A 26590-nucleotide genomic window follows, 5' to 3' on the forward strand; every position below is an offset into this window, starting at 1 on the left:
ACCTAATGTTACCAAGGAAAATTGGACACCAAACCAAACAAAAGTATTAGGATGGATGGCACTTGGTCTGACATACATTTGAGAAATAACTTGAAAGAGTTGAGTAAGATGGAATGTGGAGAGGTTTTAAGCTGAAAATTCTTGGGCTTGAAATTAAATAACTGGAAGCATTATTGCCAATTGTAAAACAAAGGCAATCATGAAAAGTGGAATTGTAGGCATATAAAGAGCTGCTGATGTTATAGTGATTGATTTACAAAGAGATGCATTAGAGTTGTGCTTCCAAGCATTTTTGGAATTATTTTGTAAATAACTGTAAAGCAAAATTTTGTAAATGGAGAAGGCTAGGTGGAATGCATGATTGGGATTTTAGTATAGTGTATTCCTCTGCATGGAGAATAGTATTATTTATTATAGTTTTGCAAATTAGAGACTCGTATCTCAAAGTCACAATGTTAGCAAAATGTTCGTAAATTAAGGAATACCTATAGTTCTCTGACCCAGAAGCAGTAATCACAGTGGGAGGCTGATATACTGACGTAGTCAGGTTTCAACAAAGATGGGTAATATTATAGAGAATTAAGTAGTTTTGTTGATGGAGAATATATAGTTTTGAGGCTCACCTGATGCAAACTGTCTGATTTGGCATGAGAAATTGAATGGCTTTGACAACTAATGAACAGAGTTTGTGATCTGGGCTAAAATCAGTGATCCAGAATTTTCTGGAAAAAGTCAAAATGGGGTACAGTGCTGGGCGATAGAAATAATGGGCTTGAAGTAAATTTGTAAAGGTATTCTTCCCCCAGTCCTTTGTTCACATAAATGAGAGATTTTGATCAACTTAACTGAGAATTTTTATTTGTGAACCATGTGCCCTTTTTTTTCCCCCACAGTAGAGCCCAAAAAATCAGGGAAAATAGTTAACCATGAAAAACTAAAAATTCAAAACCTGAAATGTCAGCAGTTCAAAAGTATTCACCCCCTTTGCTCAGTACTTGAACCACCTCTCGCAGTTATTACAACCAATAGTCTTTGTTGGATAACTCTCTATTAGCTTTGCACAACATGATGGAGCAAGATTTTCCCATTCCACCTTGCAAAATTGCTCAAGCTGTGTCAGGTTATTTGGGAGCAGTGGTAGACAGCAACCTTGAGGTCTTGCCAGAGATGTTTGAATGGGCTAAAGTCAGGACTCTGCCTAGGCTACTCAAGAACATTAATTTTCTTCTTTCAAAGCTACTGGCAGTATGTTTTTGGTTGTTGTCTTGCTGAAAGAAGAACTTCCTCTCCAGTTTAAGCTTCCTAGCAGAGGCTAGGAGGTTTTTATTCAGCACCTCTCTGTACCTAACAGCATTCATCTTCCCATCAATCCTGACCAGATTTCCAGTCCCTGCTGTGAAAAGCATCCCCATAGCATGATGCTACCTCCACCGTGCTTACAGTAGGGATGGTGTTACCTGGGTAATGCGCAGCAATATGTTTATGCCACACATACTGCCTATTGTTGAGGCCAAAAAGTTACACTTTAGTCTCATCTTACCACAAGACGTTCTTCCACATCTTTACAATGTCTTCTAAGTGACACTTTGCAAGAAGCCAGGGCTTCTTCCATAAATCTCCATTTTGTGCAATGCCTTAGAGATTGTCAAGCCATGAATTTCACCTCCATTTGCAGCCACTGACTTCTGCAGCTTACTCAGAGTGACTTGGCATCACAGTAGCTTCTCTTACATAAAAGTTGCTAGTGAACGCAGCAGGCCAGGCAGCATCTCTAGGAAGAGGTACAGTTGACGTTTCGGGCTGAGACCCTTCGTCAGGACTAACTGAAAGAAGAGCTAGTAAGAGAGTAGAAAGTGGGAGGGGGAGATCCGAAATGATAGGAGAAGACAGGAGGGGGAGGGATGGATCCAAGAGCTGGACAGTTGATTGGCAAAAAGGATATGAGGGGATCATTGGACAGGAGGCCTAGGGAGAAAGAAAAGCGGAGGGGGGGGGAACCAGAAGATGGGCAAGGGGTATAGTGAGGGGGACAGAGGGAGAAAAAGGAGAGAGAGAAAAAGAATGTGTGTATATAAATAAATAACGGATGGGGTACGAGGGGGAGGTGGGGCATTAGCGGAAGTTTGAGAAGTCAGTGTTCATGCCATCAGGTTGGAGGCCACCCAGACGGAATATAAGGTGTTGTTCCTCCAACCTGAGTGTGGCTTCATCTTTACAGTAGAGGAGGCCGTGGATAGACATATCAGAATGGAAAAGTTTCCTTCGCTACATTGACGACTGCATTGGGACTGCTTCCTGCATGCATGCTGAGCTCGTTGACTTCATTAACTTTGCCTCCAACTTTCACCCTGCCCTCAAGTTTATCTGGTCCATTTCAGACACCTCCCTCCCCTTTCTAGATCTTTCTCTCTCTGTCTCTGGAGGCAGCTTATCTACTGATGTCTACTATAAGCCTACTGACTCTCACAGCTATCTGGACTATTTCTCTTCTCACCCTGTCTCTTGCAAATATGCCATCCCCTTCTCGCAATTCCTCCGTCTCTGCCGCATCTGCTCTCAGGATGAGGCTTTTCATTCTAGGATGAGGGAGATGTCTTCCTTTTTTAAAGAAAGGGGCTTCCCTTCCCCCACCATCAACTCTGCTCTTAAATGCATCTCCCCCATTTCACGTACATCTGCTCTCACTCCATCCTCTCGCCACCCCACTAGGAATAGGGTTCCCCTGGTCCTCACCTACCACCCCACCAGCCTCCGGGTCCAACATATTATTCTCCGTAACTTCCGCCACCTCCAACGGGATCCCACCACTAAGCACATCTTTCCCTCCCCCCATCTCTCTGCATTCCGCAGGGATCGCTCCCTACGCGACTCCCTTGTCCATTTGTCACCCCCATCCCTCCCCACCGATCTCCCTCCTGGCACTTATCCTTGTAAGTGGAACAAGTGCTACACATGCCCTTACTCTTCCTCCCTTACCACCATTCAGGGCCCCAGACAGTCCTTTCAGGTGAGGCAACACTTCACCTGTGAGTCGGCTGGGGTGATATACTGTGTCCAGTGCTCCCGATGTGGCCTTCTATATATTGGCGAGACCCGATGCAGACTGGGAGATCGTTTCGCTGAACACCTACGCTCTGTCCGCCAGAGAAAGCAGGATCTTCCAGTGGCCACACATTTTAATTCCACGTCCCATTCCCATTCTGATATATCTATCTATGGCCTCCTCTACTGTAAAGATGAAGCCACACTCAGGTTGGAGGAACAGCACCTTATATTCCGTCTGGGTAGCCTCCAACCTGATGGCATGAACATTGACTTCTCAAACTTCCCCTAATGCCCCAGCTCCCCCTCGTACCCCATCTGTTATTTATTTATATACACACATTCTTTTTCTCTCTCTCTCCTGTTTCTCCCTCTGTTCCCCTCACTATACCCCTTGCCCAACCTCTGTTTTTCTCCCCCCCTCCCCCTTTTTTCTTTCTCCCTAGGCCTCCTGTCCCATGATCCTCTCATATCCCTTTTGCTAATCAACTGTCCAGCTCTTGGCTCCATCCCTCCCCCTCCTGTCTTCTCCTATCATTACGGATCTCCCCCTCCCCCTCCCACTTTCAAATCTCTTACTAGCTCTTCTTTCAGTTAGTCCTGACGAAGGGTCTCGGCCCGAAACATCAACTGTACCTCTTCCTAGAGATGCTGCCTGGCCTGCTGCGTTCACCAGCAACTTTTATGTGTGTTGCTTGAAATTCCAGCATCTGCAGATTTCCTCGTGTTTGAGCCTCTCTTACAAGTGCCATTCTTCTACGGTGACAAAGTTTAGTGGTGTGGTTGTGGTTTCATATTTTTTCCACTTTTTCACAATGGACTGCACTGAGCTCTGAGGTATGTACAGTGCTTTTGAGAAGGTTTTGTACCCTTTCTCAGATTTATGTTTCTCCCTTCCATTTCCCTGATTTGTCATGAATGCTCTTTAGTCTTCATTTTGGTTTGGTCTATTGAAAATCTAGTATACTGTTGGACCTTACAGAGGGAGGGTATTTATTCTCATGAATTCCTCCGGGGCACCTTACAGAACAGCAATCTTGACCAGCAGATACGATTGATTAATTGATACGATTAAATATTCCTGTTTCAGCTTGATGCAGCTGAGAATCATAACTACTTCAAAGTCCACACAGTTTGTAAAGATGTCTCAATGTGATTGAATAAACTATCACTGCTTAAAACCAACGGAAACAATGCCAATTGTGGCCATAGTTCTAGCTTAATTCTGTGTCGGAAGCATGGCTGTAGGTCAGAGATACCAGTGTGTTTAGGAAATGGGGTTTTAGACTCCCTATACTGACTATCTTGCTGGTAAATGTACAGTCTCTAGAAAATAAAGTTGAAGAGCTCAGAGCTAGGGTGCTGTATCAGAGGGACATTAGGACCACGTGCGCCCCAAGTTTCATGGAATCCTGGTTAACCCCTTCCATACTGGACACAGCAATTCAGATTGATGGGTTTACTGTAACCGTCAGGATAGGACTGGAGGTGTATGCCTTATGATCAACTCCCCTTGGTGCACAAATGTATCATTGTTGCCCCAATTCTGCTCACCAGACCTGGAATATCTCGCAATTAAGTGCTGTTCATTTTATCTGCTGTGGAAGATTTCTGTGACATTGTGGTAACAGTATACATTCCACCTCAGGCCAATATCAAACAGGCTCTTGATGATCTGAGCAATATGATCAATATGCAAATAACAGCACACCCTGATGCCATCATTTTTATTTAACCAGGCCAGCAAATCACTTGTAGTAGCAGAGGAAACAACATTCTGTACTACTGTTACACCACTATCAAGGATGCCTACCATGCTATTCCACACCCACACTTTGGGAAATCAAATGGTTGCTGTGATTTGTGTAGTGGGTAGAGCTTGTTGCTCCCACTTTCAGCTTCCACCACTGGCCAGCAGTCTTATGAAAAGGAAAGCTGAATGTGTGAGTCTCTCCCTACCAGTACATAGCCTCATGTAATGGCAACAGCAGACCTCATGTAATGCCTTCTCACTGGTGACACAAAAAAACTGAACTCCTTTCAGACTTGGGCTGAACTACAGAAGATAGGGAGGAGGTCTGGCTCCTGTCCACATAGCACGCAGGCTCACCTGTGTGTGGGTACACCTGGTGCTCGTGAACCAGATCCCCAGCTATGAGTAAATAGCACTACTCCCTTATGGGCAGCCTCAGGAGTGACAAAAGCTACGGGAGTAAACCCAGACAGCAAATTTGAGTGGAGTCCCTTATCCGGCTGCACATCATTGAAGATCCTCCCAGCAGCTCCTGCTGCCACTGCAAGCTAGTGCCAAACGTATTGTTTCATAAGCTTTCCTATGGAAAACACTGGTGAGGCCGAGAGGGAGACTTTGAGAACTGGGCATCTCTGAGCACCGGTGCCCCACAAGGCTGTATACTCAGCCCCCTGCTGTACTCACTGTACACCCATGATTGTGTAGCCAAGTTTCTATCAAACTCAATATATAAGTTTGCTGATGACACAACAATTGTAGGCCGTATCTCGGGGAATGATGAGTTTGAGTACAGAGAGGAAATTAAGAACCTGGTGGCATGGTGCGAAGACAATAACCTATCCCTCAACGTCAGCAAGACGAAGGAATTGGTTGTTGACTTCAGAAGGAGTAGCGAACCGCCCGACCCAATTTACATTGGTGGTGCGCAAGTGGAACAGGTTAAAAGTTCCTCGAGGTCAATATCACAAATGACCTGACTTGGTCCAACCAAGCAGAGTTCGCTGCCAAGAAGGCCCACCGGCGCCTTTACTTCCTGAGAAAACTAAAGAAATTTGGCCTGTCCCCTAAAACCCTCACTAATTTTTATAGATGCTCTGTAGAAAGCATTCTTCTAGGGTACATCGCAACCTGGTATGGAAGTTGTCCTGTCCAAGACCGAAAGAAGCTGCGTAAGATTGTGAACACGGCGCAGCACATCACACAACCCAATCTTCCATCCATGGACTCACTTTACACTGCACGCTGTCGGAGCAGTGCTGCCAGGATAATCAAGGACACGACCCACCCAGCTAACACACTTTTCGTCCCTCTTCCCTCCGGGAGAAGGCTCAGGAGCTTGAAGACTCATACGGCCAGATTTGGGAACAGCTTCTTTCCAACTGTGATAAGACTGCTGAACGGATCCTGACCCGGATCTGGGCCGTACCCTCCAAATATCTGGACCTGCCTCTCGGTTTTTTTTGCACTACGTTACTTCCCATTTTTCTATTTTCTATTTATGATTTTTAATTTAAATTTTTAATATTTACTAATTTTAACTATTTTAATATTTTTAACATTTAATATTTGTAATGCAGGGAGTGGGAAGCGCAGAATCAAATATCGCTGTGATGATTGTACGTTCTAGTACCAATTGTTTGGCGACAATAAAGTATAAAGACCTCCCTACCTTTTGCCCAGGCTTGTGATGATGATCATCATCACCCATTTGTCCTTCAAGATAGATGGATACCAACCACTGCTTCTATTTCCTGAGTATAGGCAGAGACTGAAGTCTGCAACATCAGTAGTGAGGACCAAGAAGGTATGGACAAGGAGTGCTTACAGGACTGCTTTGAATCGGTTGACTGCACTGTATTCAGGGATTCATCTTTGAATCTGGATAAGTATGCTGCATTTGTTACTGACTTCATTAAAACCTGTATGGATGAGTGCATGCCTGCGAAAAGTTGCTGTATATTCCCAAACCAAAGGCCATGGATGAGCCAGGAGATATGTCGTCTGCTGAGGGCAAGATCTGTAGTATTTAAGTCTGTGCAAAAGAACCAGGTATGACTTGCAGAGGGCGATTTCAAGGGTGAAGAGACAATTCCGAATGTGGCTGGAGAGAACATCGGATGCACAACTCTGGCAGGGTTTGCAAGACATTACTTCCTACAAAGCGAAATCCAGTAGCATGAATAGCAGTGATACTTCACTACCAGATGAGCTCTACGCCTTCTATGCCTGCTTTGAAAGGGAGAATATAACTACAGCTTAAAAGATCACTGCTGTGCCCAGTGACCCTGTGATCTCTGTCTCTGAGACCAATGTTAGGCTGTCTTTAAGGAGGGTGAACCCTCGCAAGGTGGCAGGCCCCGATGGTAAGACGCTGAAATCTTGTGACATCCAACTGGCGGGAGTATTCAAGGACATTTTCAACTTCTCAAGTTCCCACCCGCTTCAAAAAGGCAACAATACCATGATTAAGAAGAGTAATGTGAGCTGGCTTAATGACTATCATCCTGTAGCATTCACATCTACGGTGATGAAATGCTTTGAGAGGTTTGTCATGACTAGACTGAACTCCTCCTCAGCAAGAATCTGGACATACTGCAGTTTACCTATTACCACAATAGATGCAATCTCATTGGCTCTTCACACTGCCTTGGATCACCTGGAAAACGCAAACACCTATGTCAGGATGATGTTCGTTGACTGCAGCTCAGTGTTTAACACCATCATTCCTGCAATCCTGATTGATAAGTTACAGAACTGGGCCTCTGTACCTCCCTCTGCAATTGGATCCCCGACTTCCAAACTGGAAGACCACAATCTATGTGGATTAGTGATAATATCTCCTCCTTGCTGATGATCAACACTGGTGCAACTTAAGGGTGTGTGCTTAGCCCACTGCTCTACTCTCTCTATATCCGTGACTGTGTGGCCAGGTATAGCTCAAATACCATCTATAAATTTGCTGATGATACAACCATTGTTGGTAGAATATCAGATGGATATGAGTGGGCATACAGGAGCGAGATATACCAGTTAGTTGAATGGTGTTGCAGCAACAACCTTGTACTCAACGTCAGTAAGACAAAAGAACTGACTTTGGACTTTAGGACGGGTGAAGTGAGGAAACACGAACCAATCCTCAGAGCGATCACAAGTGGAGAAAGAGAAAGTGAGCTTAAGTTCCTGGGTGTCAAGATCTCTGAGGATCTAACTTGGTCCCAACATATTGATGCAACTATAAAGAAGGCAAGACAGTACTATATTTCATTAGGAGTTTGAGGAGATTTGGTTTGTTAACTAGAACACTCAGACTTCTATATATGTACGGTGGAGAGCATTCCAATAGGCTGCATCACCATCTGGTATGGGGTGGGGGTTGATGTGGAGGTGATACTGTACAGGACCGAAAAAAGCTACAGAAATTTGTGAAAGTAGTCAGTTCCATCTTGGCTACTAGCTTCTGTAATAACCAAGACACCTTTAAGGAATGGTGTCTCAGAAAGGCGACATCTGTTATTAAGGACCCCCATCACCCAGGACATGCCCCCTTCTCATTGTTGCCATCAGGATGGAGGTACAGAAACTTGAAGGCACACCTCAGCTTCTTTCCCTCTGCCATACAATTCCTAAATGGACCTTGAACCCATGAACACCACTTCACTTTTTAAAAAATATATTTCTGTTTTTGCACTATTTTTTATCTATTCAATATGCAATATTTAATTTTTCAATATGTAATTGATTTACTTATTTCTTTCTATATTATCATGTATTGCATTGAACTGCTGCTGCTAAATTAACAAATTTCGTGACACAGCCGGTGATAATATTCATTGAAAGCAGGTGATAATTCAGTTTTCTGCATCAACAATTTGGGTGAGTTGGTGAGATAATATTCAGTATTACACTTTAGGAAATTAATGCAGTAATTACAAAGGGGATGAATACTTCTTCAGCCTCACAATTTTGTTTTTTTAGAAAATTGTTGACCAGTTTTGGAATTTTTCTTTTGATTTCACATGATGCACAGTGTTTGTAGATTAGCTCAAAAGATCCTACTTCAATATATTTTAAATTTAGACAATGAGACAGTAACATGTGAAATAGTTGTGGGAACTGAATACTTTTTCAAGGCACTGTATTACATAACAAAATGTGCATATGAATCAAGCCAAAAACTGGGAGAACGTGAGAGGTTAAAAAATAGAAATCTTAGTTCATGCAGTTGGTACGATGTAACAGTTTTGGTTCTGTTTTTACTAATAATTTTTTCAACTGTCAACCCTCAACATGCCATTGATCAGAAATGCACTTATAGTGTATTAGAAATGTAATGGAGTCAGGGTTTTGCTTTATTGTTTAAACTTGAATTACTTGGATGGAAAGGGTATGTTAGTTTCAGTTCACTTTCAGATACTTTCTTCTTAATTAAAGGAACAGATAAATGTGTCTTAATTGATCTATTTTGCTTTCATTGCACCTCCCATGGCAGTTTATTCACTATAAAGGGACCCATTTGTCTAAGGTAGTAAAACTCTGTTTCTATTTATTCATTGTGATGTCTGCATGAAATTAGTTTACTAAAATTTTGCAAATTCCTTTCTTTACACTGTCAAATGTAATGATTTGGATGTAAAATGTACTGAGTTGGATGTAAAATATATCTGCTTTTATGCAAACGGCACCAGAACATCAAAGGTGTGTATTGTCCATCGTTATGTAATATAGTTTTTATTTGTCTTGTAAAGAAACTTTTCAGGATGTTTTACAAGAAAAGGGCAGATACTTAGGAGAAAATCAATGAATGAAGAAAATGAAATATAATATTTTTTAACAAAGTGTTTGAGGTATTTGAATGACTAGGGTGGAGTGGTCCTTGATTATGTTAGCTGCTTCCTTGAGGTCATAGGAATTATAGACAGAGCCAGTAGAGAGGAAATTGGTTTGCATGATGTATTAGGCTGCTTTCGTAGCTCTCTTCAATTTCTTGCTGTCTTGAGCAGAGCAGTTGCCGTCCCTAATGACTCTTTTAACAATTCCTAAAGATGCACTCAGTTGTAGCTTTCAATGATGATCTATAAGAATTGGTGAGTCTGATCAGGGACATGTCATATCTCCTTTGCCTTTTCAGGAAGTAGAGGCGTTGATGTGCTTTTTCAGCCATTATATCCACCAGGACAAATCGTTGGTGATATTTACACCTTGGAGCTTGACACTCACAATAGTCTCCACTTCAGCACCATTGATACAGACGGTTGTGTACTCTACCCTACTTCCTGAAGTCAAAGACGGGCTGCTTGATTTTTTTGACATTGAGGGAAATGCTCTTGTCTTGACAATGTGCTATAGATTCTATATTGTCTCCTGTACTGTGGTTTGCAGCTGTTAGAGAGATGCGGCCAACTGTAGTGACATATGAAAACATAAATGGGGAGAAAAGCCGAATTTGGCCACAGTGTCGTGAGTGTGTTGAGGGTATAGTAGGGGCTGAGGCCACAACATTATGAAACACCTGTATTGATGGTCATTGCTGAGATGGCTTTTGCTGATTCTGTCCTGCCTATTGGAAAGTCAAGGATGAGCACAAGAGGAGGTGCAGAGTCTTAGGTCTAGAATTTGGAGCTGATGATGTTTTCTGGTAACCAAAACTTTTCAGAAGTGCTTAGCATTGTGAGCATAAAGTAGTCCAAGAACTATGGGGACCATAGCATGTGGGTTATCAGGTTGTATGTAGGGCACAGCATCGAACTGTAGAAAATAGTATAGCATGTTAGATCATAATCAGTCCTGCAGTATTGACACAGATGATGTAAACATTGTTGTGGTCTCTCACTTGGACATTTATGTAATCTAACAGGTGCCAGAATCTGGATTGCAGGTATTGCCATTAAATTTAGTACTTATCTCCAACTGTGTCTGCACTGATCAGATGATAGTAAATGGAACCAAGTAGGCAGAGTCTGGCTGCTCTCGTATCTAAGGACGTTGGAATGTGGATGTGTACGGTAGAATAATCGCATCCAGAGTTTTAAAAACGTATTCATGTACTTTTAAGCTGAAGCAAGGGCAACCACAAGCAACAGTACAGAAATAAAAGTAGGAAGTGTTCGGGATATTGAGGTTATGAATTCTAAAGTTAAACACTGAGTTTGTGATTCAATTTCAGGCACATGCTGGGGTAAACAATGAAGTTCACTGTTAAGAAAAAAAATTTTTGGCTGGGACCGAAGGCAATAGCTCTATTTTCCCAATATTTAGATCTTGGAAATTTCAGGTCATCCTGAACTGGATGTGAAAGAAGCAGACTGTAAAAATTAATAGATATAGGAAGTCTCAAGAGAGGTGACGGTACAGGAGAGCTTCATGTGATAAAATTGTTGTTTATGACTTAATGGTATATGAAAAGAAATGCATTGAGTCATGTGCACTGATGTGAAATGGATACCATAACTGCAAAATTTTAGTAACATTTTCTACTAAAACAAGAAATGTCCTTAGATTTAAATTTATTTAGGTCAGCAGGAATTTAACAGGATGTAAAGAAAATGTACATCATTTAGATGTTGCATCATTTAAACATAATACAGTGGATTCTGGTTATTGGGACACGTCAGGACCAGTAAATTTTGGGCCAATTAAGCAACTGCCCCAAAGTTTCATGGAAATAGTTAAAAATGTGTTTTTAAAAAAAAGACAAATTATCATTTAACTGAGTTACAAATTATGTATTTAGATGAAATACAGAACAAATTAGAATACTATCTATACTACTACAATACTATAAAACTGTGTATTAGTTCATGATAGCACAGAGGAATTCATTCAGTGTACACTGATGTATTCTTTTGATTAACTGTAAATGAACAAAATCAGTGCAGATAATGGACTGCCTTCATACAGTGCTTTGATGATTGTATCCTCCAAATCTTCATTTTCATTGTTACATTCAAGATTCTCAATACCTTCAAATTCTTTATACTTGTTGAAGTAATGAAATAGTTTCATTTTCACTGCTAGCTATTTCTGGCATCTGCAAGTCTGAATGCTTGAAACTGTAGTGAGCAAAACAGTTCTGAATTATCTTACTGCTTATTTCTCACTAACTATCGTGACAAATATAGTTTTTTGAATACAAACACATTCAAGTGATGCTATTTAAAAACCATTTGCTTTAAGCACGCTGTACTGTACTGTCTAAAGGCCACACTACGTTCACATGACTGACACTAGTTCAGTAACTGGCTCCTGCCCCGATTAAGCGGTATAGTCTCCCAATTAAATGAAGGGAATCCTGGCTATTTTCTTGATTTTTGTTTTTTGTTCTTAATGGCCCAATTGACCGGAATCTACTATATTTTATTTTTGCTAATCTATTTTGTGGACATATATGTATTTAAAGAGTTGAATAACTGCTTAACATTTATGATTTTTTTTTACTAGACTTGAGTTTGAGCGACAACAGCGAGAAGAACTGGAAAAACTGGAAAGCAAGAGGTATGGATAGAGTAAAATAGAACTTTTATTATTTTCGAGGCTAGCACACTTGTAGTTAAACCAAAATCAGTCATTCTTTCAAATCCCTACAAATACTTTATAATTTGTTGCTTACGACAGGAATTCTGCAGATGCTGGAAATTCAAGCAACACACATCAAAGTTGCTGGTGAACGCAGCAGGCCAGGCAGCATCTCTAGGAAGAGGTACAGTCGACGTTTCAGGCCGAGACCCTTCGTCAGGACTAACTGAAGGAAGAGTTAGTAAGAGCTTTGAAAGTGGGAGGGGGAGATACAAAATGATAGGAGAAGACAGGAGGGGGAGGGATGGAGCCAAGAGCTGGACAGGTGATTGGCAAAGGGGATATGAGAGGATCATGGGACAGGAGGTCCAGGGAGCAAGACGGGGGGGCGGGGAACCCAGAGGATGGGCAAGGGGGATGGGGAACCCAGAGGATGGGATCGCTCCCTACGTGACTCCCTTGTCCATTCGTCCCCCCCATCCCTCCCCACTGATCTCCCTGCTGGCACTTATCCTTGTAAGCGGAACAAGTGCTACACGTGCCCTTACCTTTCCTCCCTTACCACCATTCAGGGCCCCAGACAGTCCTTCCAGGTGAGGCGACACTTTACCCGTGAGCCGGCTGGGGTGATATACTGCGTCTGGTGCTCCCGATGTGGCCTTTTATATATTGGCGAGACCCAACGCAGACTGGGAGACTGCTTTGCTGAACACCTACGCCGTGTCTGCCAGAGAAGGCAGGATCTCCCAGTGGCCACATATTTTAATTCCACATCCCATTCCCATTCTGACATGTCTATCCACGGCCTCCTCTACTGTAAAGATGAAGCCACACTCAGGTTGGAGGAACAACGCCTTATAGTCCGTCTGGGTAGCCTCCAACCTGATGGCATGAACATTGACTTCTCTAACTTCTGCTAGTGCCCCACCTCCCCCTCGTACCCCATCTGTTATTTATTTTTATACACACATTCTTTCTCTCACTCTCCTTTTTCTCCCTCTGTCCCTCTGACTATACCCCTTGCCCATCCTCTGGGTCCCCCCCTCCTCTTTCTCCCTGGGCCTCCTGTCCCATGATCCTCTCATATCCCCCTTGCCAATCACTTGTCCAGCTCTTGGCTCCATCCCTCCCCCTCCTGTCTTCTCCTATCATTTTGTATCTCCTCCTCCCCCTCCCACTTACAAATCTCTTACTAAGTCTTCCTTCAGTTAGTCCTGGCGAAGGGTCTCGGCCTGAAACGTCGACTGTACCTCTTCCAAGAGATGCTGCCTGGCCTGCTGCGTTCACCAGCAACTTTGATGTGTGTTGCTATAATTTGTTGCTTAGTTATTTTGGGTTGTGTAGTTTTTGGATGTTACTGTATTAAAATTGGAAACTTGGGGCTTTTTTTAACATGTGCTTGCGTGTTATTTTTAAATGCTAATCACTTTATTTGGCATAATTTTGCCTCAACTACTTCAAAGTAAATTTTAATTGATTGTTTTTTTGTTTCAAAATCTATTTTTGTATTAATTTTCAATGCCTGTTCATAGATATATCAGAATATTGAACTATTTTGTTAGAAACTAAACTTCTAGTCTTCATTACTGGAGACCATCATTTTGGCTGATTTTGTTTGTTGTCATGGGTGATATTAGGATGACTATAATGTCTGTCGTCTTATGATTGTGGCTTGCTAAAGAGCTTTAAAGTCATTGTATTGTTCGTGACTGGTATATATAGTATCAAATTTATATTTTATATTTGATAATATTACCCTCACTTGAGTATTTTTGTAGGCTTGTTATACTCTTCAAAATTTACTAATTCAGAATCTCAGCAATCTTTTTTTTCCTGATTTCTACCAAGGTACTTTATCTGCAAATGTGATGGAGCTTTTGATTTGATAATAGTGCAGAAGAAAATGTATTTAGATGAATTGCAATGAAGTTCACCAAGAACCAATGTGCTGTTTTGGATATTTATGTAAAGGTCCAGATTATTGTTCAAATATAAATCAAACAATAGATGTTTGAATTACTCAGCAGATCAATCTGAATTTTTGTCAGATTCTGAAATTTAAATATAAGGCTTAATGTAGCTTTAAATGTAAGATTCAGCAATTATTGTTTCATTGTTTTAAATAATTGCACTTTATTTCTGTGCATAGGAGACTAATTGAAGAAATGGAAGAAAAACAGCAAACAGAAAAATCAGAACTAGAAAGGTTGCAGCAAGAGGTGGAGTCACAACGCAAAGAGACTGAGATTGTGAAGCTTCGCATCAGAAAACAGGAAGAAAGTCTGAAACGCAGAAATTTAGACATTGAAAGTAGACTTAAAGATTTGATTGCTGAAAAGGAAAAATTTGAAGAAGAACGGCAAAGAGAACAACTGGAAATTGAACTGCAAAAGAAAAAACAAGAAGAGGAAATTTATATACGGGTTCAGAAAGAATTACAGAAATTACAGGAACTCCATGAGCAAGAGAAAGCAGGTAAACTAGAAATTCTCCGAGAACTGGAGAAGCTTAAAAAAGAAAAGGATGAACATAGCCTGAAACTGGAACTAGCAAAGAGAAGACTTGAAGAAGAAGCAAAAGATCAACAGTCACTTGTTACACGACTGGGAGAACAGCTCAGAGAAAAACAGGAAACTATCCAACTGCTCAAACGAGATGATGTGCAAAGCATTGATGAAGAAAAAAATATTCTGGAAGAAATTAGAGAAGTTTTTCTTAAAGCTAAGGAAGCTAGGCCTACTGGAGGTGAAGAGCCTGAAGATGTTCAAAGAGCAAAGCAAAGATACTTGGAACTGAAAAAAACACAGCTGGAAAAATTCACAGTATTGGAAGAAGATGCCTTTTGTCAAAAAGAGTTTCTAGAAAAGGAAATTATGATGGAGCGTGAAGTTCTTGACCAGCTAAGGCATATGCAGCAAGACTCTGTAAAAGTTCTTCAGAAAGGTGGTGCAAGTAATGCCTTAGATTCAGGCGAATTGATTGGGGCATCAGAAAAAGAAAAAGAGGTTGAGCAAAGGTTGCTGAACAAAGAACGACAACTTGATTATTTGATGGAAAACCATTTGCCTTCACTGACAGAAGAAAAGCAGAGAGCTGCAGATATCCTTGACCAAGGTCTCCCTAGTTTGGATGTCGTACTTTACCAGACAGAGAAAGAAATCGAAGAAAAAAGGGAGCAATTAGCACAGTACAGAGCTAGTACGGATCAGCTCCAGCAACTCCAGCAAACTTACGAATTTACTGCTAATATAGCTCGACAAGAGGAAAAGGTTCGAATGAAAGAGAAAGAGATAATTGAATCACGAGAAAAACAACAGAGGGAGGCACTAGAGCAAGCTGTAGCCAAATTAGAGAGGAGACATTCTGCTCTTCAGCGTCATTCAGCCATTGAACTTGAGATTGAAGAACAGAAGCAAAAACTAGCAACATTAAATAGCTGTGAAGAAACAGATCTTCGCAATAGTCTGGAAGCTGAACGGAAAGCACTAGAACAAGACAGAGAAAGGTGAAATGCCTTTAAATAAATTCTGAAAATTCAGTTTTCAAATAATATGTAGTTATAAAATTGTGAGTTTACTACTTTTAAAATAGCAGGATCAAATGAACATTTTGTCACTCATCAGTTAATTAGCGCATGGATTACCAATTGCTCAGTGAGTCATATTAAAAGGTATCTGCTTATGAGCACAAGATGAAGAAATGAACTGTATTCCAATCTGGGTCCTCTGGGTAAATAAGCTGCTGACAAGTTTTGTCAAGGTCTGTAAGAGGAATTATTATATTGATAAAAAGATGGATTTTGCCTTTGCTAAATCAATATAGAAGGATGTTGACAACTCTTAGATAAATGCTGGTAACGTGCGTGCTCAAAATCTCTCTCAGATGAAGAAAGAAACGAAGCAAAAATCTTAGCATGTATTTAATGTAAACAGATATTTAGTTCTATATTTTGAAAAGATTGCTCTCAATTTTGATAATAATTAATTTTTTTGATGATAATATAATGCCAATTGTACCTTAGGAGACCACATAGAAAATGCTGCAACAAGCCTACTTGACACATTAAAGAATATCCAACTGGAATGATTCTTTTGTTTTCAACATTCTGATAAAGCTGTTCTCAAGCTTGAGTGGATGTTGGGAATCAGTGCATGGCTGATTTGTGCATTTGTATTGTTTTGTACAGATTATCCATTTTGAACACCATCTGCGGCATTAAATAATTATTGGTTGCTTTTGGCATGGTCAACCACAGAATAAATATTACCAACTGCTCTAAGTAAAATATAATTCTGGGATTTTGATAGGGAGAATCCTTATTTCAAATACAAATGCTAAAATGTTCTGTTTTTAGATAAAGTGGACTGATAAACAGTTCCTCAGGATGCTGGGTAAAGGAAATAATTTCCATTTATTTTTTTATATTTAAAACTATCCATCAATCCCACGGTATTATTTTAAAATTTATCTGTTTCAGGGAACACATTATTATTCTTAATAAACAGGTTCTTCCCACTCCTTGGATCTGATTGTTTGACTTGTCACTGTCTGGTTCCCAGGATTGTTTTCACAGTGTAGGTGTTGTCCTTGGAGCTGATCTAGCTCCTCTCAGTGCCAACACTTGACACAAAGGAAAGGGTTTATGTCAATACCTGTGAGGCACTTTTGGAAGCCACCCTTTTAATCATGTAGCCATGACAGGCTAAAGCTCCTTTTGGGTTCTCAATCTATATAGCAAGGGTTTTGTTTGGCCTAACAATAACAAATGCACTTCTTGAACTGACAAATATATAGCCATCATATCCTGGTCAAAATGAACAAGTTTTCTTACACAGTAAAATATTATTTGTTCATCATCCATTTGTTAGTAATGTTCTTTATCAGTAATCCAAGTTTAATTTTTGATAGAGGTTCACTGGCCCTGCCCGCCCAATCTTATCATTTACCATTCATCTTAATGGATATATAAGTTTTAATTAGTAACGCATTGATCTAACATAGTTTAAAATCCAAACAAGCTGTTCATCTAAATGTTGTGAGTCTACTGATAATGCCTTTCGACATGTGGCTGTTTGGCAATGAAAGAAACTATTTGATCAGGGTCATCTGAACTACTGCAACTTATACAATTCCCTTTGTGCTTAATACTTGTATCCCAAACGGTCTCTGGTTTGGCTCTGATTTTTGATTTACCAGTATGATGCAATATCGAATTTAATATTGCAGAAAATAAGAATAATAATACTTAAGCAAACAGTTCAGGTAGAATCTGAATCTCACATACAAACCATCCTTCAGGCTTTACCAATTAAACTGGTTATCTTAAAAAGCACTAAGGATTTGAATTAAAATTGGACAAGCCATTTTCAAAAAGGGGCTGGATACTTGATATTCATTCATTAGACCTGAAGGTTCTTTCCTGGGTAAGGTCAGTAGTGATGTGTCGTGTCTTCAGTCTTGACTCAATTCAAGCCTAATTGCTGTAATTGAGAGGCATTCTCATCATTCATTACCCCTCATCTATTCTTCTTGATTTCTAAATCAAATTCACTTCAGTGCTGATCATATTGTTGATATCATTCTGTTTCTATCTATCTGTTTTCTTATTCTCTTAAACCATTTTAATGGTTGTGTTTTGTATGTACAGTTAATGAGATCTTCTTTTACTATAGGCTAGAACAAGAAATTCAGCAGCTGAAGCAGAAACTTTGTGAAAATGACGTGGTTCTAAGGGTTTGTGGAACTCAGGAAGAGAAATCATCCCTTGCCAGTCCTGCAAGTCCTAAAAGATCTCCATCAGTTATGACGCCAATAGCTGATGATAGGTTTGTTTTCAAGTGCCTACTTTTGCTATCTCATTTTTAATACTAAATATAAGTGAAATATTGATCTAAAATATGGTTAGTACTGTAATATTACTGTAGATATTTTGTTAAATATAGATCAAAAGTTGCATAGAATCCAAGGAAATGTGAGCATGTGGAGGCTATTTGGTCCCTGAGCCTTCACTGCCATTCAGTAAGATCCAAACCGGCTTTGGCCTCTATTGCTCTGTCCTACCTCTTCTTGATAACCCCTTTAAAGACTACCTGCCTTGGTCATCAATGATTCAGCTATCATAGTTCTCTAGGATAGAGAACTCTGAAGATATACAACTTTCAGATTTAATTTCTTATCAGTCATAAAGTTATATGGCCTTGAAACAGGCCCTTGGCCCAGTTGACCAAGTACCTATTTGAGATAGTCCCAATGCCTATTTTTGCCCATATCCCCTTAATGTTCATATATCTGCCTAAGTATCTTTTAAACTTTGTAATTGGACCCTTTGCATATACCCACCACCTTCTGTGTTAAAAGACCTGCCTTTCAAGTCTCCTTTAAACCTTTCCCCTCTCACCTTAAACTGAAGCCCACTAGTTTGAGACTCACTCTGAGGTTGGGGAAGGGGAGTGGTTAAAGACTTGTGACTATTTATCTGTACCCGTCATGTTTTTGTAAAGCACTATGGTCATCCCTGAACGTAGGTTTTAAGAGAAAAAAGCCTGTCTTAACTGGGTTGATCGCTTATTTTATAAATGTTCTCCTTATCTCCACATGGTAAAACATTTTCTCAGCTTCTAACAATTTGTTGGAGAAACTCAGTTGGTCAAGTAGCATCTCTGGACGGAAAGCAATTGTTGACATTTTGGGTTGAAACTCTGCATCAGGACCCAAAACGATGAAAATTCTTTACTTCCCACAGATGTTGTTCGACCTGCCAATTTCCTCCAGCAGAATCTTTGTTGTTCCAGATTCCAGCATCTGCAGTTTCTTAATTTTTCTCAGCATTTAAGGTGCTCAGCATCATGTCTCATTCTTCTAAACATTTTATGAATATAGGCCCAAACTGCTAAATCTTACTTGGAATATTGCCATAGGAAGATGTAGAAGCTTTAGAGAGGTTGCAGAGATTTATCAAAATGCTGCACAGACTTGAGTGCATGTATTATGAAGATAGGTTGAACGAACTAGGGATTTTCTCTTTGGAAAGAAGGAGACTTCGTAGAGGTGCACAAGATGATAAGAGGCATAGATAGACTGGATAGCCAAAGACTTTTTTCCAAGGCAAAAATGGCTAATACAAGGGGGCATAATTTTAGGTAATTGTAGGAAGTCAGATTTCAGTTCTTTACAATTAAAGTGGTGGGTGTATGGAACACCCTTCCAGGCATGGTGATAGAGGTAGATACATTAGGGGCATTTAAGAAACTTGGATAGACAAATGGATATTAGTAAAGTGGAGGGTTATACTGTATAGGAGTGAAGGATTAGATTGATCTTAGAGTAACATAGAAACATAGAAAACCTACAGCACAATGCAGGCCCTTTGGCCCATAAAGCTGTGCCAAACATGTTCTTACCTTAGAAATTACCTAGGGTTACCCATAGCCCTCTATTTTTCTGAGCTCCACATACCTGTCCAGGAGTCTCTTAAAAGACTCTATCGTATCCGCAGTGGGATAAAAGATCGGCACAACAACTTCAGCTGAAGGACTTGTATTGTACTTGTTCTATGTTCTTATAAGCTCAATATCACAGAAGTGATTTCTGAATTGCCTCGGTACAAGTGTATACCTCAAACTGTATGCACTACCTGTAATATCGGTCACCAAAGACCTATAAAAAGACTTTGCTATCTTTCTTAAGGAATAATGCCCTTTGCATTTCAAGCTCCACACCCAAAATACTGGTGGAACGCAGCAGGCCAGGCAGCATCTATTGGAAGAGGTACAGTCGAGATTTCGGGCTGAGACCCTTCGTCAGGACTAACTGAAAGAAGAGATAGTAAGAGATTTAAGAGGGGGAGAGGGAATCCAAAATGATAGGAGAAGACAGGAGGGGGAGGGATGGAGCTAAGAGCTGGAAAGTTGATTAGCAAAAGAGATACAAGGCTGGAGAAGGGAGAGGATCATGGGATGGGAGGCCCAGGGAGAAAGAAAGGGGGAGAGCAGGCAAGGAGTTATAGTGAGAGGGACAGAGGGAGAAAAAAGAGAGAAAAAAGGGGGGAAATAAATAAGGGATGGGGTAAGAAGGGGAGGAGGGGCATTAACAGAAGTTAGGGAAATCAATGTTCATGCCATCGGGTTGGAGTTCTCCCTCTCCCCCTCCCACTTTCAAATCTCTTACTACCTCTTCTTTCAGTTAGTCCTGACAAAGGGTCTCGGCCCGAAACGTCGACTGTACCTCTTCCAATAGATGCTGCCTGGCCTGCTGCATTCCACCAGCATTTTGGGTGTGTTGCTTGAAATTCCAGCATCTGCAGATTTCCTCATGTTTGCCCTTTGCATTTCATTTGCCTTCCTAACTAATTGCTGCTCATGCTGTCAGAAGCCTTCTAAATTGTTTTAAAAGGCGTATGATAGCTGAAGAAATTTAAAGACGGTTTAAATAGATGTATCTGTTGTTAAAGTAAAACAAAAAAGCGCCATTTCTCATAAAAAGAATGATTACAGACTGAGAAATTAAAGCATGGAAACGTATTTATACTAGACTATATCTACCTCAGTTAATATTGTTTAGGGGAGGAAATCTACAATTCTTATCCCAGATATCGTGAGTATGACTTCAATCCCAAATCAATAGGAATATCACTGTTGAATCTGGTGATATTGATCCCAAGGTTCTTCAGAAGTCAAAAATGAGGCATAAATCTTGGTGGTTGTGGCTGTTTTTATTAAGTATTACAAGAACAAAGAATGAACAAAGGAAATAAAATGTGGTTTTCTCTTATTGAGACTGGAGATGACATTCCAGTAATAACATTAACCTATAAAATAACCAAATTCAAGTGGCAAATCATCTACTGCAGAAAAACTGAGAAGCTTCTGGAAAAGACAGAATCAGCTATACTACAATTATTCGAAAATTTACTGAACATTTATCTGTATATAGGTGATTATATTAAAATTATAAACAAACACAAGAAAGTTAAGCTACAAGGAAAATGAATGAAAAATATCAATTTTACACCCTCATCCAACGCCATTAAATTGTCTAAAATTAACATAGAAAAGAGATCAGATTAGGTGCTTTCATAAATGGCCTGGCCTGGACAGGTTCTTGTGCATCCATGAAACTGGCCTACTTCTTAGCAAATAAGCATAAACAACAGTGCACCATTTTTTTCATGTGTTTTTCTGTAAAAAAAAATTACGCTGGCTCTTTAAATAAAGCATCCTCTCCAATCCACTTAATTGTACCGATCAGTTGTTTATTGATTTTAACTGTGTTAGTGTACCACCTTCATAAGCTGGTATCATATCTACTTTCTTTTACCCGGGAGTTGTGAAATTGCCGTTAATTCTGTTAAATTTAAAGAACAAAATAAATGTCATTTTCTGTTTTGCAAAACTTTATTTTGTACTTTCCAGCAGTGGAAGTTGATCTCTTAACAGTTGTAATTATTGTGCTTTCAATTTCATCCCATTTTATCATGCCACAATGATTCATAGCTTGAAACTTCAAACATATAACACATGTCATTTCTTTTGTCTTTTTCAGACTAAATGCATATATTGAAGAAGAAGTTCAGCGGCGGCTAGCAGAAAAAGCAAAATTACAAAAATATCATGAAATAAATGATGCAGCTGACCTCTCCCTTTCGATGGAGCAGGTCCGTGTGTTGGTCTCAACTTAAAGCTAACTTTTGCAATTTTTAGCATATTCAGTATGTAGTTTTAAAATACTGCTTCCTTATAATGACAGAAGAAATAAGACTGGCAGAATCTGGTTTATTATCACTCTCTTATATAACATGAAATTTGCTGTTCTGTGGCAGCAATACCTTGCAAAGACATAAAATTACTGTAAATTACAAGTAAATAGTGCAAAAAGAGGAATCATGAAGTTGTTTTCATAGACCAATCAAAAACCTGATGATAGATGGGAAGAAGATGTTTCTGAATCATTGAGTGTGGGTCCTCAGGCTCCTCTACCTCCTTCCTGAAGGTAGTAACAAGAAAAGGACACACCCAGATGATGAGGGCCCTCAGTGATGGATAGCATCTTCTTGAGACATCGCCTCTGGAAGCTGTCCTCAGTGGTGGAGAGGCTTGTACCCATGATAGAGTTGACTAACTCTACCACCCGCTGCAGCTTCTTGTGATCCTTTGCATCGGAGGATGCAACCAGTCAGACTGCTCTCCACTGCACATCTTTGGAATTTGTAAGTCTCTAGTGACATACCAAATCTCAAACTCCTAACAAAGTCGAACTGTTGATGTGTATTCTTTGTGATTGCATCAATGTGTTGGACACCCAAGATGTTAAACCTAGGAATTTGAAGCTCCTCATCCTTTCCACTGCTGATCTCTAAATTTGGACTAGTGCGTGATCTCCGAAATTCTCCTTCTAAGTTTGAGGAGATTTGGTGTTACTAAAGATTCTTATAAATTTCTATGGATATATAGTGGAGAATATTCAGACTAGTTTCATCACAGCCTGGTATGGAGCCTCCAATGTACAGAATCGTAAGAGCTACAGAGGGTTAGAAACTCAGCCAGCTTCATCACAGTTAACAACCCACCCCACCATCGAGGACATCTTCAAGAGGCAATACCTCAAGAAGGTGATATCTATTATTAAGGACTCTTGACACGCTTTCTTTCTACCATCAAGAAGGTTGTATAGGAACCTCTTCCCTAAGACACAGAACTCAGCGATTTAGGAACACCTTCTTCCCCTCTGCCCAGTCATTTCTGAATCATGCATGAACACCACCTTATTATTTCCTTTTTTGAAATATTTATTTATTTTGTAATTTATTTTAAAAAATGTCTTTGTACTGTTGTCACAAAGCAACTAATTTCACACTATATGTCAGTGATAATAAATCTGATTCTGAAGTCCACAATCAATTCCTTAGTCTTACTAATGTTAGGTACAAGGCTATTCATACAGTTAGATTTCAGCTTGTGGAAAGTAATGGCATCCAAATGTATCTCTAATTTCACACAGAGTTGCCCTTTCACTCTTACAATGTCTTTTTGTATGTCATACCTAGACTTGTAGGATTCTGCTTCAATAGTTCAAACCATCTTTCCACTATTTTTAAACATTTCTATTACCCATGTGAGCCATTCTGGGATATCCCTCAACAGACGTCACAGTGCAGAATGAAAACCATGTCTAGCATTGATGCTACATAAATTTTGAATAGAAACTTCTATGCTGTAATAGTGAGTTGCAATTAAAATAAGATTTTGGGTCTATTTCAATGTAAAAGGAAGATTATACATTGGCTTCAAAATTAAATTGGGGACTATATGCTATCCTGCTTTAAGTATATTTGTACAAACTATCTACCTTTTTAGTTAATTCATTGAAACAACAAACCAGTGTCATTGTCCTTTCCATCAGCAACATATCCAGCCTTGAGACCCTAGTTACACTTAATTGGCTTCATTGAGCAGGTCACAGTTCACATGCCTGACACCAGATGTCTGAAATCAGCACCATTCTGAGCTCTATCACTGAAAGAGATCAGCAGGCAGACAGGGGAAAAAAACAATCAAGAAAGTACACAAGGCCTCCTTGTAAAGAATGTAATATCCTAGTGATTCTAGTGAATCCCTGTATTGTGTCTTGCCAAGTGCACCGATCTGCAGCTGGGTGGCCTCTAAGACACCAGGCAGACCCTAAACCATGAATGCATTTTGTATTTCTCGGGCTCAGAATTTGAATCTATGTTCACATTCTTTCTCCTCTCTCTTTCTCTCTCTCCCTGCCATTTCCCATTTTTAAGTTATCATTAGTCAAGGTATGAAGGTGACTGCCTTTAAGGGAAGTATCCCTGTGATCATAGTGGTGTGACCAAGTGTCAGCTGTAACACTAGATTGTTATAAAGATCTTTATAATAAAGCAAATGCTTTTTACATTTAATGCAGGTTTTGGAGAAAAACATGCCTCCACTGTTGTATGAGGGTCACAATCTGTTTTAAACTTTGAAATCAGTGCTTTTATAATTTGCAAAGCGGTTTTAACATTTTGACTTTAAATTAATTTTTGTACCAAAAATGTATGATTTTCTTACTTACAAATTTACAATGAATCCTCTTATTAGTTAATTGCTGTCGGTTGGTGGTTCAAAGTATTAATGTAAATATTCTAACAGTTCATGTATTAAGGCACTCAAAGTTCAAGTTCAAAGTTCATATGCGTGACCACATACAGCCCTGAGATTCGTTTTCTTGTGGGCATACTCAATAAATCCATTAACCATAATAGAATCAATGGAAGACTGCACCCAACAGGGTGGACATCCACTGTGCAAAAGACAACACGCTGTGCAAATACAAAAGGAGAAATAAAATTCCTTTATTGAAGATTGCATATAGTCATTGATATTGAACATTTGGTTGAGTGCTCCATATGCTTCATTATTTCACTGTAAAATTATTTTGATTTGGACAAGTTGGAAGCTTAAAATTCATATATATGTTTGTTTATCATGAACTCTTTGTCCTTGTAACAAGCTTCATGAGCTGTGCCCCTAGGTTGGATTCTTAAATGAGACAGAAATCATTGGATAGATAATGATATAGTTACTGAGCTGAGGCAATAATAGTGATCGAAGTTGTCAGTGGATCTAAGTCATACTTAGTAGTCTACAGATACTGTAAAATAAAATACAATGCAAGATAAAAATGAAACTAATGATAAATTTGGTTCTTTTTTCAGGAACATGGGAATCTTCAGAATAATATAAACCAGCGCAAGCTAAAATATGAGGTATTATTCATTTTTTATTGCAAATTTCTTTTCTATCAATGTAACAATTATATGCTACAATTTTAAGTGGAAAGTAGCTTTCAAGATTATATTAATTGAAATCCAGTAGTATAATTTACATTTTGATTTGCAGAAAATGGGGGTTAGGCAATTGACTGTGAAGAAGTCCAGAATAAATGGCAAATTCACTTCTTTAGATCATTTGTCGATGTTATCATCTGCTGTAAATTTGGAAAATACGAAAAGAAAGTAATTTGAAGGACAGCTAAAAGATTTGAAGGCTGGCTTTAAAACGTAGGTGTCTTGGACAATACCAAAGTAATTTTTTTTTACACAAGTCGCCTATTGAGATTGAATTGAATATTTAAAACTGATTTTGTTGTATCAACATAGACCCTCATCTTCCATGCTTGCTTTGACGCTACTGGTTTGAGTCTAGGTTGGTCTACAGATTTAATAATTTTTTTTAATCATTTTTAAGCCAGGCAGTGGAATCTTTTCCGGTGCTGTAAGTGTTGAATTCAAATTATATGATTTGTTACACTACTAATAATGATAAGATTTCCCCTGGAAATTTAGACAGCCTTTAAGGGTATTATTGTACTGAAGTCAAATGTAAAAGTTAAATGTCTCAAATTGTATCAGGTGTGTAAGCACTTGTATATAAATCCGGTCATAATCTTCTACATTATCCTTCATTCCTCAACTCTTACTTCTATAATCAATGGTATGCAGTAATGCATAGTTCATTTCGAATGGAAATTTATTCATATTGTGTATTACAATGTTAAGCATTGTTAATCAGTCAAATGGCTCAATGATTTTTTGGAAAACAAAAACCCATTGGTCATCATTGTCAATTTAATTAAAATTTCATCTTTGGAATTGGTATTGGTTTATTATTGTCACATGTACTGAAGTACAGTGAATGGCTAGTCTGGCATAGTGTTCATACGGATCAACTCATTATACAGTGCATTGAGGTAGTACAAGTAATGCAGAATAAATTGTAGTAGCTACTGAGAAAGTGCATAGTGCATAGACAAATGGGTTCAAAGTCATAATGAGGTAGGCTATGAGAGCAAAAGTCCATCTTATTGCACTAGGGAACCATTCAATAAGTCATATGACAGGAATGTAGAAGCTGTCCTTGAGCCCGGTGGTATGTACTTTCAGGTTTTCTGCCCAATGAGAGAGGGAAGAATAGAGAATGTCCAGGGTGGGTGGGGTTTTCGATTATGCTGACTGCTTTACTGAGTGTGGACAAAATCTATGGAGGAGAATCTGGTTTCAGTGATGTCTACAAATCTCTGCATTTTCTTGTGATCACAGTGAAGGTATTGCACAATGATATAATTGTACAAATATTGTTTTTGCATTTTTTATACTAATGAGTGTTTAATTTATCTCAGACTATCCCACAAACCTAATCTTGGGTTCAATGTTTCTATTATTCAGTTAATATTTTAGCCTGAGTAGAAGCAGAATAAATTATTTTCTTTAGTGCAGTCTCA

The 26590-nt window shown here is 39.4% G+C and overlaps 1 protein-coding gene across 9 annotated transcripts in view; it reads left to right on the forward strand.

The window, feature by feature from the left end:
• Positions 1-26590, forward strand: part of kif16ba (kinesin family member 16Ba) — a 231279-nt gene that overhangs the window by 95027 nt on the left and 109662 nt on the right. For all 9 annotated transcript variants that reach the window (XM_072265464.1, XM_072265466.1, XM_072265463.1 and 6 more), the window contains exons 18-22: positions 12233-12286; positions 14457-15812; positions 17980-18132; positions 21848-21959; positions 25026-25076. In XM_072265464.1, coding sequence (XP_072121565.1) covers positions 12233-12286; positions 14457-15812; positions 17980-18132; positions 21848-21959; positions 25026-25076 — 1726 coding nt within the window. The remainder of the gene's footprint in view (positions 1-12232; positions 12287-14456; positions 15813-17979; positions 18133-21847; positions 21960-25025; positions 25077-26590) is intronic.

Source organism: Mobula birostris, chromosome 8, assembly GCF_030028105.1.
Source record: "Mobula birostris isolate sMobBir1 chromosome 8, sMobBir1.hap1, whole genome shotgun sequence".
Taxonomy (NCBI): domain Eukaryota; kingdom Metazoa; phylum Chordata; class Chondrichthyes; order Myliobatiformes; family Myliobatidae; genus Mobula; species Mobula birostris.